Source organism: Symsagittifera roscoffensis, unplaced genomic scaffold (genome assembly GCF_963678635.1).
Source record: "Symsagittifera roscoffensis unplaced genomic scaffold, txSymRosc1.1 SCAFFOLD_409, whole genome shotgun sequence".
In the NCBI taxonomy this organism is placed as follows: Eukaryota; Metazoa; Xenacoelomorpha; order Acoela; family Convolutidae; genus Symsagittifera; species Symsagittifera roscoffensis.
The window spans coordinates 1-12,528 of NW_026970968.1; the positions used below are offsets into that span (position 1 = coordinate 1).

The window sequence follows — 12,528 nt, forward strand, 5'->3', positions numbered from 1 at the left end:
GTGCCGCAGGTTCACGTTTTCTTTCAGTGCTCGCTAACCCCCCCCCCCCCGTCCCCGAACACGTCTTTTGAGGCATGTAGGTCACTACTTTGGGGTGACACACATTTTTAGAGGCATATAGATCCATATGACACAAATGATTTTGACTCTTTGAGAACAGACGGGATGAGGTTTTGATCAACAGTTTTTTAATAGTGAATGTTTTCTGGCTCAAATTACGAGTTCATGTTTTCCTTCAGCTCTTTGCACTATTCGCCGCTCGTGTTTTCAGATTATAGAAATAAATGAGATTTTCTTGAAATACAGTTGTTCTGTGTTGAACTTATGATTTATATTCAAAACCGAGAGTTTAGAATACGTCTTGAATTGGATAATGTAGAAAGAATTATGATTGATTTTAGCAGGAAAGAATCACGTAAAAAGTGGCGGGAATTAAGATGCAAGAAAACGTGAAACATATTACATGTACATAAAAGCAATTTATAATAAACTCTTTAGCATACATTGAAGTTAGCCACGTCTGAACATCCAGCCCACCTTGAGAGATCCTCTCAAAAGATAATAGTCACATACTAATAATGAGAGCTCTAAGGATACAGTTTTTTGACAAATGGTTTTTCTTTCAGATAAGTTTGCGTTATATGATGTACCCACTGATGAGACGATGAGTATTGCCGATTTTGTGAAAGAGTGTAAAGCAGCTGATGAGTTAATGGAGATAGCCGTGAAAGGAAGATACGAATTTCTGCCTGTCAAATCTGTCTTTGAGTTATTGAAGAATCCCAAACAGCCCGGGGTTATAAAGAATGAGGTAATCAGATTCCAAAATGATGCTATTAACACAGCTTCCAAGAGTGAAAGATTTGACGACTTGCAGTCAAAATGGTGAAATATCAGTATGGGAAAATCACTGTAGGGAAGATGAAGAAGTCTACGATCCGTTTTTTTTAATTTCTAGAGGCATATCATTTACACCCTGGCATATCGATGGAGATCCGCCCTTGACTGCATGGTCGCAACGTCAGCGTGGGGAGAAACTTTGGTTTTTCACAACGAATAGAAGAGTAACCAATTTTCTGCTACGAAAACCAGAAAGTCGATGGTCGCCGTCCAGTTTGCTAACCGAGTCCTTGAGAATGGATCGTAAAGACCTGTGGGTTCATGTGCAAAAACCAGGTAATGATATTACTGAATAAATGTTAAGACAATACTTGAAAAATTTTCATTTACAGGGGAAGCTATACATCTACCGTATTGTACTGGCCACATGGTTTTGACGTATGAGTATAGTGTGCTGCTAACATGATCCATAAAAACCAGTGATTCTACTGAGGTAATGCAGAAAAGACAAGTGCAGTACACAGCTCCAACCGGTGTATCTCATCCGGTATTGAATCCAGGAAGCCGAAGTCAGAAGATGCCTAAGCGAAAGAAGAAATTCACCCGAACTCTGAGAAACAGAAATGAGAATAAATAGTTTAGTTGTGAATACAATTTGAATCATAAAGCAATTGCTTGCAATTTGTTAACTTGTCATTAGTCACATCACTTGTCACAAGAGCTAGTCAGTAGATGAAGTTTTGTAGCCGGTCTGTTATAGGTTCCTTTAGATGTACGGATTTGTACAACACGTGCTATATCGTCGTTTCCAAGAAAGGTCTTCATGACTCTCGCTAAGGGCCACTGAAGCGGTGAGATGTTGTCTTCTGCAACTAGAACCATATCGCCAACTTGAGGGCTCCTAGTTTGTACTTTCCACTTGTTTCTTTGATTGAGTGTTGTAAGATTTTCTTTGGACCATCGTTTTCAAAAATCGTTAACCATTTGTTGAGTGAGTAACCAACGTTGCTTAAGCGTCACAGAGGCTGTCTCCTTGTTCGGTAAACTATCAGGAAGTGACGTCAAGGGTGCTCCTATAAGGAAATGACCTGCCGTCAAGGCTGTGACGTCGTTAGGATCATTCGAAAGTGGTGTTAAGGGTCGGTTGATTGTTAAATTTTGAAACAAAGAAAGTTCTTCTCTAGAATTTCTCCATGACATCTCAATAGATTCCGGAAGTCGTTCATCCCAATCAGATCTAGCCAGCCAGCATTCTTTCAAGAGAATCTTGAACTGTAAGATTGTAAGAGAAAGCCAGCCCATGAGATCGTAGAATGTGGAAACATCAGACAGCAGTTTCCTCTTTGTCAACTTTGATATTTCAGGCTTTCTTGTTACAGTGAACGAAAATTGATCAGTGATTGGGTGCCACTTCACACCAAGGGTCTTGATTGAGTGCTGTTTGTCACAGATTGTGTAGGCTTCGGGTGCCTCTTGCAATGAAATCGGTAATCTTGTGATTACTTGTGGGCAATCGTTTGACCACTTTCGAAGATCGAAACCACCTTTCTTGAGTGTTGATATAAGATTATCTTGTAATACGACTGCCCCTTCCACAGTGTCTGCACCTGTAAGAGCATCGTCGACATAGAAATCGTTTCTTATGACTTGAGCGGTGATTTCGTTGTCAACATCTAAAGCTGTTTCCGTGAGGGATCTAGTTGAATGGTATGCAGATGAACGTGTCCCATAGGTCACGCGAGTCATCCTGTAGGTCTTAATGGGTTTCTTTGGATCGTTTCGCCAGAGTATTCGATGAAAGTCCTTGTCTGGTTGTGTTAAACAGATTTGTCTATACATTTTGGCCACATCAGCAGATAAGGCAATGTGATGAACTCGGCAGCGACTGAGTATATCGAACAAACTATCTTGGATCACGGGACCAGTCATGAGTGTGTCATTAAGAGATGGACCTCCACCACTCGTTTTGGCTGAAGCATCAAAGACAACACGAAGCTTAGTTGTCGTACTAGAGTCCTTAGTCACACAGTGATGCGGAAGGTAAAACACGTCTGCGCAATGTTTTTTGATTTCTGCTGCGGGAACGAGTTCTAGATGTCCTAGATCAATGAATTCGTTTACCAATGCTTCGTACTTATCCTTCAGTTGCTTGTCTTTTAAGAGACGTTGTTCAAGTAATAAAAAGCGTCGTTCAGCTTGTTGGTAGCTTTCAGCGAGAGAAGGGGCGCCGTCCTTTACTGGAAGTTTGACAACGTACCTCCCTTCATCATCCCGCATTGTTGTTTTAGTGAAGTGATCTTCACATTCCCTTTCTTCTTGAGTTAGACGAGAACTCTTAGGGACTTCTTCCAATTCCCAAAACTTCTTGAGAATTTGATCCGTATCTTCTTGCATAAGTAAGTGATTCACGATTTCTTCCGTATTGTGGGTCGTCATAGAGATATGCTTCGATTGCAATGAATTTGAAGAGGTTGCACCAGATATAATTTAGCCCAAGTCTGTTTCTTGAAGACAAATTGTATCGCTCAACTTGATCAATCCAGGTTTGAGAAGTGCTGAGTAAACGTCCACTCCAAGAAGAACATCAATTCTGCCAGGCTTGTGAAAACTGCTGTCAGCCATATCAAGATTGTCGATATGCTTCCACCCGCCGATGTTCACGTTAGCCAGTGGGAGGTTGCAGGTCACACGAGGCAGGACAATGAATACTCCTGTCAAAGATTTGGAGAATCTGGGAAGCATTTCAGCAGTAACAACTGAATTTGATTGTGCGGAGACTGTCTCCCCCACGGATTGAAGATTAGTAGTTACTTTCTGACAATGCAATCCTAGCTGCTGGGCACAATGGCGTGTCATGACCGAAGCAGTTGAACCTTGATCTAGTAATGTGCGAAAATATTGTACATTACCTTGACGATCCTTGAATGCAACCTGCGCAGTGGGTAGGATGGTATCCGTCTCCTCGGGTCTCCTGGAGCCACTATGATTGATCGCTTGGGCGGACCTGTGTAGCAGCGTGTTGTGCTTGCCTTGACATGTCTTGCATGTGCTTGTTGAGTTACATTGATTCGCAAAATGACCAGAACGTAGACAGTTACCACATAGCTTGTTCGTCTTGACAACTTGAAAACGCTCATCTATCGTCTTTTCTCGGAATGAATTACAGGAGATTAGTTTATGATTCTTGGATTTACAGCAAAGACAACTGTCTGTAGTTGAATGGTAGATATTGGAATGGTTGTTTTTGTTCTGATTGGAGTGTAATTGCTTTGAGGCTGCTAGGCTGTATAGAAGCATGAGGTGAAGCTTCTAAGGATCGTGCTCGTTGATCAATGAACTGGAGTACATCATCCAAATCTTGTAGTTGTGGACCAGGATTCTGAAGCTCCCATTGTCTTCTTGTTTCCGGGTCCAATTTCTCTAGAATGAGATATACGTAGATGTACGCACTAGTATCCACTTTATGAGATTGAAGGGCTGACAGATGCTCCACAATCTTCGACTGTAGTTTCCTCAGGGTACTGACATTTTCGCTTTTCAATACCGAAAATGCAAGAAACTCCTGAATATGAGCATTGATTACTGAGCGTCTGTTGTCGTATCGTTTTATGAGCTGTTGTTTAGGAATGGCGTAGTTTGCGTCGTTGATTGACAAAGAAGCTATGATTCTGGCAGGTTCATCTTTGAGGGCTGCTTTGAGGTAGTTTAGTTTCTGCGCATCACTGAGAGAATTATTCTTGTCAATAGACGCTGTGAAGAGATCGTAGAACAAAGACCATTCCACATATTTACCAGAAAATGTAGGCAATTCGAGTTTAGGTAGTTGTACCTGCTTAGATTGAACGCTCTGCGATGGCTGAGGTTGCGAAAGAAGTGGAGCTGGTGCTATATGCCTTTCGACTTCACCGATGAAACTTGATATTTGATAGATTGCTGTTTGCCAGTTTGCTGTTTTCTCTTCAGTTTCTTCTATTTCATTTACTAGTGAAGAATGTGGAGTGATAGCTTCAATCGTCTTGTTGATGGAATTGAGTGTGATGAGCTTCCTGTCCAAGTGCATCAGAACAACTTTGAGTGCCTCAAAATCTTGCTTCGATACTTGGTCAGTAGGATTTGCCATGATTGCATTGGCGTCGTTGATGTACTAAGTGACAACACCACGATGTGCTCCACGAGTACTTCTTTCCCTTACTAGGGTAGCTTGATTGTCTTCCGTGCTGGGAGATGACATCTTGAAGGATTACGTGAATGATATCACGTCGGGGTCACCAAATGTTCTGTGTTGAACTTATGATTTATATTCAAAACCGAGAGTTTAGAATACGTCTTGAATTGGATAATGTAGAAAGAATTATGATTGATTTTAGCAGGAAAGAATCACGTAAAAAGTGGCGGGAATTAAGATGCAAGAAAACGTGAAACATATTACATGTACATAAAAGCAATTTATAGTAAACTCTTTAGCATACATTGAAGTTAGCCACGTCTGAACAACAGTTTTTCTTTTTCTTATATTAGAAGAGTTTTTGTTAGTCTATGTTTCATTTAGACCTAGAACATGTTTTCAATGACTATTTAAAAATACCAAAAGATATCAGTGCTGATTAAAGATTCTGATAAACAAAACTTACGGTAATCAAATTATCAAAACCTCCTTCAATAAAATGCTAGAGCACAACTACAAAACTCGAAAAAGACTGCTTGTATCAGAGCACAGCCATGAATGTTCCGACTGCTTTTTTTTTAGATCTACAGAATAGTGTTCGCTCAAAAATATGACCAAGATTTTCGAAAAAAAAATGAGTTTTTTTGAGATTTTTTTCCTGAATACCAACACCCACAGTCTATTTGAGCACAGAGAGATGTAATTCGCTTGTAGCGAAGTAATAAATTGACGGTGTTGCTGAGCAAATAATGAACTGAAAACAATTGTATATTAAGTGTTTGACGGGACATAAGTTGTAAGCTGAGCTTGATGGGACATGAATTTACTCGAGTAACCGGGTTCGAACCCCCAAAAAAACCTTTTCTGTTTTCTTAGTTATTTAAACTAGTTCATAAAACAATCATGGCCGACTTTGATTGACAGCTTTTCGTCTGTAGAAACCGGGTTTTGCCAAAAAAGTTTGAACGCATTCAAACGCTTGATATCAGTGCTGTGTTAAGTCGAAATTAACGAAAATGTTTTTGTTTGAACACCCATACCCGTGTTTTTGTGTGATCTCGCCGAGTAAAAAGCAAAAAAAAACTATACGAAAAACCAGCATTCCTTTTTTGGAGTCCAGAATTTTTTGGGGTCGGTATTTAGAGTCCAGAATTTTTAGGCTAAAACTTTCGACCCAGTTTGTTCGATTCTGCTAAGCGTCCCGCCATCCAGAAGCTGCAATAAAATTCGAAAAAAGTCATAAATGTGTTGTAGCAAAACGTAATGCCCCCGACTGCTCGCTTGAAAATTTCAGTCTAATCTATATCAATTCGAAAACTCCAGTCAAATAATCTAGTTTTAGCTCTGTTGACCTCATTTTTACTCCGATTGGTTAAAAGGACTTTGATTTAGTTTATACGATGTCTCCTAATCCTGCACAAAAACTTTCGTAAAGTCAGTAAAACTGCCGCGTCCGTTTTTTCTATGGTACAAAACTATTATGGTTTTTATTATTGGTGCAAGCTCGTTGCATCACGCTTTAGAAAACCAGGCGCGTCACTCCGTAATCAGCTTGTTGATACTAAATTAGTTATTCCTAGGCTAAGTTTTAACCCGAATGCCGTTAATCCCCGTAAACTGTACAGCACTACTGTGAGTCATTTTCTACCATCACTCGAGCATCGTGGTTTGGCACGACGTCATAAATTACTCAATTAGTAGGCATCAGAGCTATAACTTCAACGCTTTGTCCGAAAATGAACTTTTCGCCATCCAAAAATTAGCGCCATCGCATAATGTCAACGCACCGGAACTGAGACAATATTTGATAATTTAAAAAGTTTGGTTATTCTAACCACCATTTTAGTCAATTTGTTAAATTTTAGTCACCATTTTAGTCAATTCGGCCATTTTAGTCAATTCGGCATTGCACTTGAAATATGTTGACAACAACCCAGACGATGAAGAGAGTGGCCACTTTGAAACCCATTCTACCGGCAGACGAACAGCCATTGGAGTTTTCTTATCAGCATCATGAATATATTCAAGCGGGCATATCTGGTGATAAAAGTCCTGACCAATTACCATTTCGATGTCCGAATAACTACACTGAACTGGCTTTATTGCTTCCAGTTATAGATATTTTTTCTTGAAGGGCCAGAACATCAACCTTTTGAGACCTATATAATTTCATCTTTAACGTAAGCGATTACTTTGAAAATATATTCGGTGTTATTTATTTCAGCGGATAGTGTGACCTCGAATAACTCAGTCGAAATAAAATTCGTTGAATTAAAATTATTTAGGGTCAGACGGCGGGACAAAACTAGTTTCAGAGGGCGGCACAAGCTTGCGTAAAGCCGGGCGTGATTGCTCAAGAATCATAAAAATCGAGGGCGTTTTCGGATTTTGACTTAGATCAAACATCCGCCTGAACTTTTCAGGTAGAAGACTTGATTTCTTCTTTTCGAGGAGGAGAAAAGCGATCGGCACTATGCAAGAGGACATTGTGCGTGCTTTCGCATTGAGGTTTAGTTCATTTCCTAGCTGTCGGGAAATTACGGATTTTGTGGTCCGCATGGAAACAGGAGAAACAGAGCTATTTCTCCGCGGAGTAGTGTTATTTTCCTTGAATATCTTGCATCCCCATAACGGATGTTTACCAGCGCACTCTAAGCATGGAGGGTATTCAGCCTTGTTCAGCTTAGCACTGGAAACTCGGGTTGTAATTTTTGGCTTGACAGGTTCCTCGGTTTTTGATTTAACAAGAGAAGTTTTCTTACGCTCACACGTTTTGGCCTTTCCTTTCAACCACTCGTTTTCATGACTACGTTTGTTTCGGCCTTACTTTTGGCCAAACTTTTTTCTTTCAACCACTCCATTGGGACAAAACCAGTTACGCTTCAGGGTGTCGGACGACCAAGATTCCTTCATATTCGGAGGCAATTTTATAAAACCTTGATTCAAGATGGCGCTTCTTTTCAAATATTCCTCATATGCCAACAATCGAAACACACCAACGAGATTTGAAATGACACAAGCAAAGATAATAATGCTTTCAGAATTGTTAATTTTCACTGGGGGAGCGCTGTTAAGTTTTTCGAGGGGGGCGCTCTTGATAGTTTGAGGTTGCCCAAGGTTTCGTTCAAGGACTCTTTTTGCATCCCTGTGTTTTCGACCTGAATACGCGAAGACCGCTATTATTAAATTAGCTTCCCCAGTTAGCAGTGTTTTAAGGTACGTCAATTTGACGTCATCCGAAATAGTTGATTGCGAATCAAAAGCACTCCGAAACTGACCTATCCGTTCGTGCCATTCCAATGGATTACCATCAAACTTACATAATTTCCACTCGGCTAACGGAACCTTCCTGTTTGATGCCAAGACTTCGGTTAAACCTCGCACGGATATCGATTGAGATGGCGGATTGACATTTTTCGAGAAAGAATGGTATACGCAAGATGCAGCCGGAATCGAAAAACCCGGCTGATTATCGGAAGAGCAAGGAAAATCCGACGCAATCGGTGATTGCAAGGTTATTTGCTGGTATCAAGAAGTGAAAAAAAAAATTGTTCCACCGCTATTGTAGGCAAAGTTTAGAGATTTTGGAGGGGCAAAAGATGTTACTGCCTCAAATACGTGCGATGACACCACAAATAAAAGGTTGCAAACTGCGGGGATCGGTGTTGCAGTTGCTGAGAACCACGATGCGAGATTCGGGTTAGAGATCTGACTGAAGCCGATGGGATGATCTACAGGGGTACTGCCGAAATAACTGCAGAATGGGGAGGTAATTTTATATATGAAGGTGATGGAATATTTTCAAGGTTAGCAGACGTGGCAGGCTCAGCATTAACCCACTAATTTGCATCTTAAGACCGGTGAAGTTCTGTTACATCTTCGTTTAAGTTCGATTCATAATCATCGATACTTTTTGAGTATTAGTGCCGGCAGCAATCTGCGTAAGACGTTTAGGAATCATGAGAGGTACTTTAGCCCCATGCATCATCGTAGAGGACAAGCCAACTAGTTGGTCGTTACACACAAGAACGACTTCCACCGGGGCGTTAGAGGAACCGTATTCAATCCAGATGTGCATGCGGTCGGTTCAGTTATGGTCACTACTGGCTCCGAATTCGGCACTTTTTCCATCCGAGTTTTTGTTTCTTTATCTGCCTTTTCTCTGTGAGAGTTTACCGAGCTAGCAAACAAGTCAACGTAGTCGGAGTCTTACTCTAATTCAGCTTCAGCTATTTTGGCTTCAATATATTTTTGTTTTTCTTCTCGCAGATTTATACGTCTTCCCAACTTTGCTTGATTTCTAGTAATCGCATTTCTGCTTCATTATGTCTCTTGATCTCTTCTGTTCCTAATTTAGCCAAGAACACTCTCTTTTCCGTTGTCAGGAAGTCATTAAGACTGTTTTACTGTGATATGAGACCCTAGACCTATGTGAACTTCGAAGTTTTCCGAAAATGTTGAGGAAGCCACTACTCCCGAACGCGATGAAATGGATCTCACTTGTTCTTCCGATCCTACAAAGGTTAAGGCTACTCCTAGTGTTTTTGTCCTCAGTTCAAGCCACTGTCCAAAATCCTCGCAAATTTTATCTCTATTAGTAGCCTTTTCCGCCATTTGACTTATCTCATCCATTTTGAAAAAACTTTTTCCGGGAAATTATTTGTGTTTCTATGGTTCCCTGAAGGTATTTTTGAAAATTTCCAAATTAGGCCGAGAAACAAGAAGCTAATGTACTTTCCAGCCTAATTCTTGATTCATTGTGACAAACTGTATTGATGTGCTTTTACAATTAAAAAGAGTGACATTCCAAACCTTAGTTCAATATCAAAAGTAAACAAAATGACATTAGAGCACTGTAATATAAAAGCAACAATCTATACACCCACTACAAGAACAAGCTTCTGAGCCAAAGAACTACATACCTCGGCTAGGTGCTCCTATAAGATGAATAAAAAGAAATTGCGTTGCATAAAGAGCTCCCGTAGATTCTTGTTCAATACGTTTTCCCCTTAATATATTTTCCTTGTGGCCCTGATTTTGTTCCACATTTTCCTTGAAGACCAGGTTTTGTTTTATAATTTTAATGAAACCAGATTTTGTTTTATTTTTTCCTTGAAGCCCAGATTTTGTTTTAATTCTTTCTTGAAGCCCAGATTTTGTTTTAAATTTTCCTTGAAGCCCAGATTTTATTTTATAGTTTCCTTGAAGCTCAGGTTTTGTTTTATATTTTCCTTGAAGCGCAGATTTTGTTTTATATTTTCCATAAAGTCAAGAATTTGTTTTATTTTTTCCTTAAAGCCCAGATTTTGTTTCATATTTTCGTTGAAGCCCAGATTTTTTAAATAGTTTTCTCAAAGCCCAGATTTTGTTTCATAATTTCCTTGAAGCCCAGATTTTGTTTTATAGTTTCCTGAAAGCCCAGTTTTTGTTTCATATTTTCCTTGAAGCCCAGATTTGTTTTTTATGTTTTCCTTGAAGCCCAGAATTTGTTTTTCTGTTTTACTTAAATCCCAGATTTTTTGTTTCATACTATCCTTGAAGCCCAGATTTTGTTTTACTTTTTCCTCGAAGCCCAGATTTTATTTTATAGTTTCCTTGAAGCTCAGATTTTGTTTCATATTTTCCTTGAAGCCCAGATTTTGTTTTTTATTTTCTTTGAAGCCCAGATTTTGTTTTTTTTTCCTTAAAGCCCGGATTTTGTTTTTTAATTTCCTTAAAGCCCAGATTTTGTTTCATATTTTCCTTGAAGCCCAGATTTTGTTTCATATTTTCCTTGAAGCCCAGATTTTGTTTTTTATTTTCTTTGAAGCCCAGATTTTGTTTTTTTTTTCCTTAAAGCCCGGATTTTGTTTTTTATTTTCCTTGAAGCCCAGATATTGTTTTATATTTCTCTTGAAGCCCAAATTTTGTTTTATCTTTTCCTTGAGGCCCAGAATTTGTTTCACATTTTCCTTGAAGCCCAGGTTTTGTTTTATAATTTCAATTAAAACCAGATTTTGTTTTATTTTTTCCTTGAAGCCCAGATTGTGTTTTATTTTTTCCTTGAAGCCCAGATTTTGTTTTATGTTTTCCTTGAAGCCCAGATTTTATTTTATAGTTTCCTTGAAGCTCAGGTTTTGTTTTAAATTTTCCTTGAAGCCCAGATTTTGTTTTATATTTTCCTTGAAGCCCAGATTTTGTTTTATAATTTCCTTAAAGCCCAAATTTTGTTTCATAATTTCCTTGAAGCCCATATTTTGTTTTATGTTTTCCTTGAAGCCCAGATGTTGTTTTATATTTTCCTTAAAGCCCAGATTTTGTTTTATTTTTTGCATTAAAGTCCGGATTTTGTTTTTTATTTTCCTTGAAGCCCAGATTTGGTCTTATAGTTCTCTTGAAGCCCAAATTTTATTTATATTTTTCTTGAGGCCCAGATTTTGTTTGACCTTTTCCTTGAAGCCCAGATTTTGTTTTGTATTTTCCTTGAAAACCAGATTTTGTTTTATATTTTCCTTGAAGCCCAGATTTTGTTTTATTTTTTCCTTGAAGCCCAGATTTTGTTTTATAATTTCCTTGAAGCCCAGATTTTATTTTATAGTTTCCTTGAAGCTCAGGTTTTGTTTAAAAATTTAGATGAAACCAAGTCCTTGCCCTCTTATAAACTTTTAACCTTTTAGACGATTTTGTTTCGCACCTGGTATCCTCGTGACTTATTGCCCCGCCATGATAAAGACAAAAACCAAATGAGTTTTCCGCACCAATTTTCACATCCGCATTAAGACGATTATGATGAGATCGCTGATCTAGATAGCAAACTGTTTAACATCATTTCCCAGATAGAACAATTCATCAGCGGAAACAAAGTTTGAAAATAAACTTGATTTTTTTCGCATTTCTATGTATCATTTCCTTGCTAATTTTGTCACGTATAACCAAACTTAACCCATGCACAAACTTATATATGCCGATTACCATTTATAATACCTTATTTTGAGCAATAAATGTTCTACACTAAATGTTTGTAAATTTTTCGGAACAAAATCTTAATACCACTTATTTTTCAAATACACACTTTGCCGGCTTTTTGCCTTTTAAAAGCTTGCAACGATTCGACGATACAACCTTCGGTATCTAATTACATCTAACACTTTTATGATGGCGAATTTTCTGGCAGTTTAGTTAAAATATTATCCATCGGATTTTAATTTTGTTTAATTTTAGTGTGGAGTTGATACGTTTAACTAATTTGTTAATTTCTCTATGAATCTTGGTGCAGAAAAAAAACTGTGGCTCATTTTTTTTCTACTTTCCTTTCCCTCAAAAGGGAGAAAAGGAGCAGTAAGTTATACTTCACAAGAAACTTTGCTCAACTTTCCTCTATCTAGCCCTCGAAAACGAAGGGAAAATGATATTTAGACAGAAAGTCACAAGAGTAAAAATCCTTCTAAACTTTTTCAAAAAGTTTGGGAAAACCTAGCAACGGCATTCGTGAGAAAAACAAAGGTCACATGTAAAAGGCGCAATTTTTTAAACAGAAGGTAATG

The 12,528-nt window shown here is 38.6% G+C and overlaps 2 protein-coding genes across 2 annotated transcripts; both read right to left on the reverse strand.

Moving 5' to 3' along the window:
- Nucleotides 1-1,844: 1,844 nt before the first annotated feature.
- Nucleotides 1,845-3,276, reverse strand: LOC134856084 (uncharacterized; the record flags this gene model as incomplete). The annotated part of the gene is made up of 1 exon (XM_063872452.1): nucleotides 1,845-3,276. A coding segment is annotated over exon 1 (1,432 nt), but the record flags the coding sequence as incomplete, so codon positions are not given.
- A 754-nt stretch (nucleotides 3,277-4,030) lies between these two features.
- Nucleotides 4,031-4,960, reverse strand: LOC134856085 (uncharacterized). The gene has a single exon (XM_063872453.1). It carries the CDS (start codon nucleotides 4,958-4,960, stop codon nucleotides 4,031-4,033), a length of 930 nt encoding a protein of 309 aa, XP_063728523.1.
- Between the last annotated feature and the right edge of the window lie 7,568 nt (nucleotides 4,961-12,528).

Excerpts from the sequence above, each read along its gene's own strand:
- LOC134856085 (XM_063872453.1), bottom strand. The coding sequence starts at position 4,960 with ATGGCAAATCCTACTGACCAAGTATCGAAGCAAGATTTTGAGGCACTC.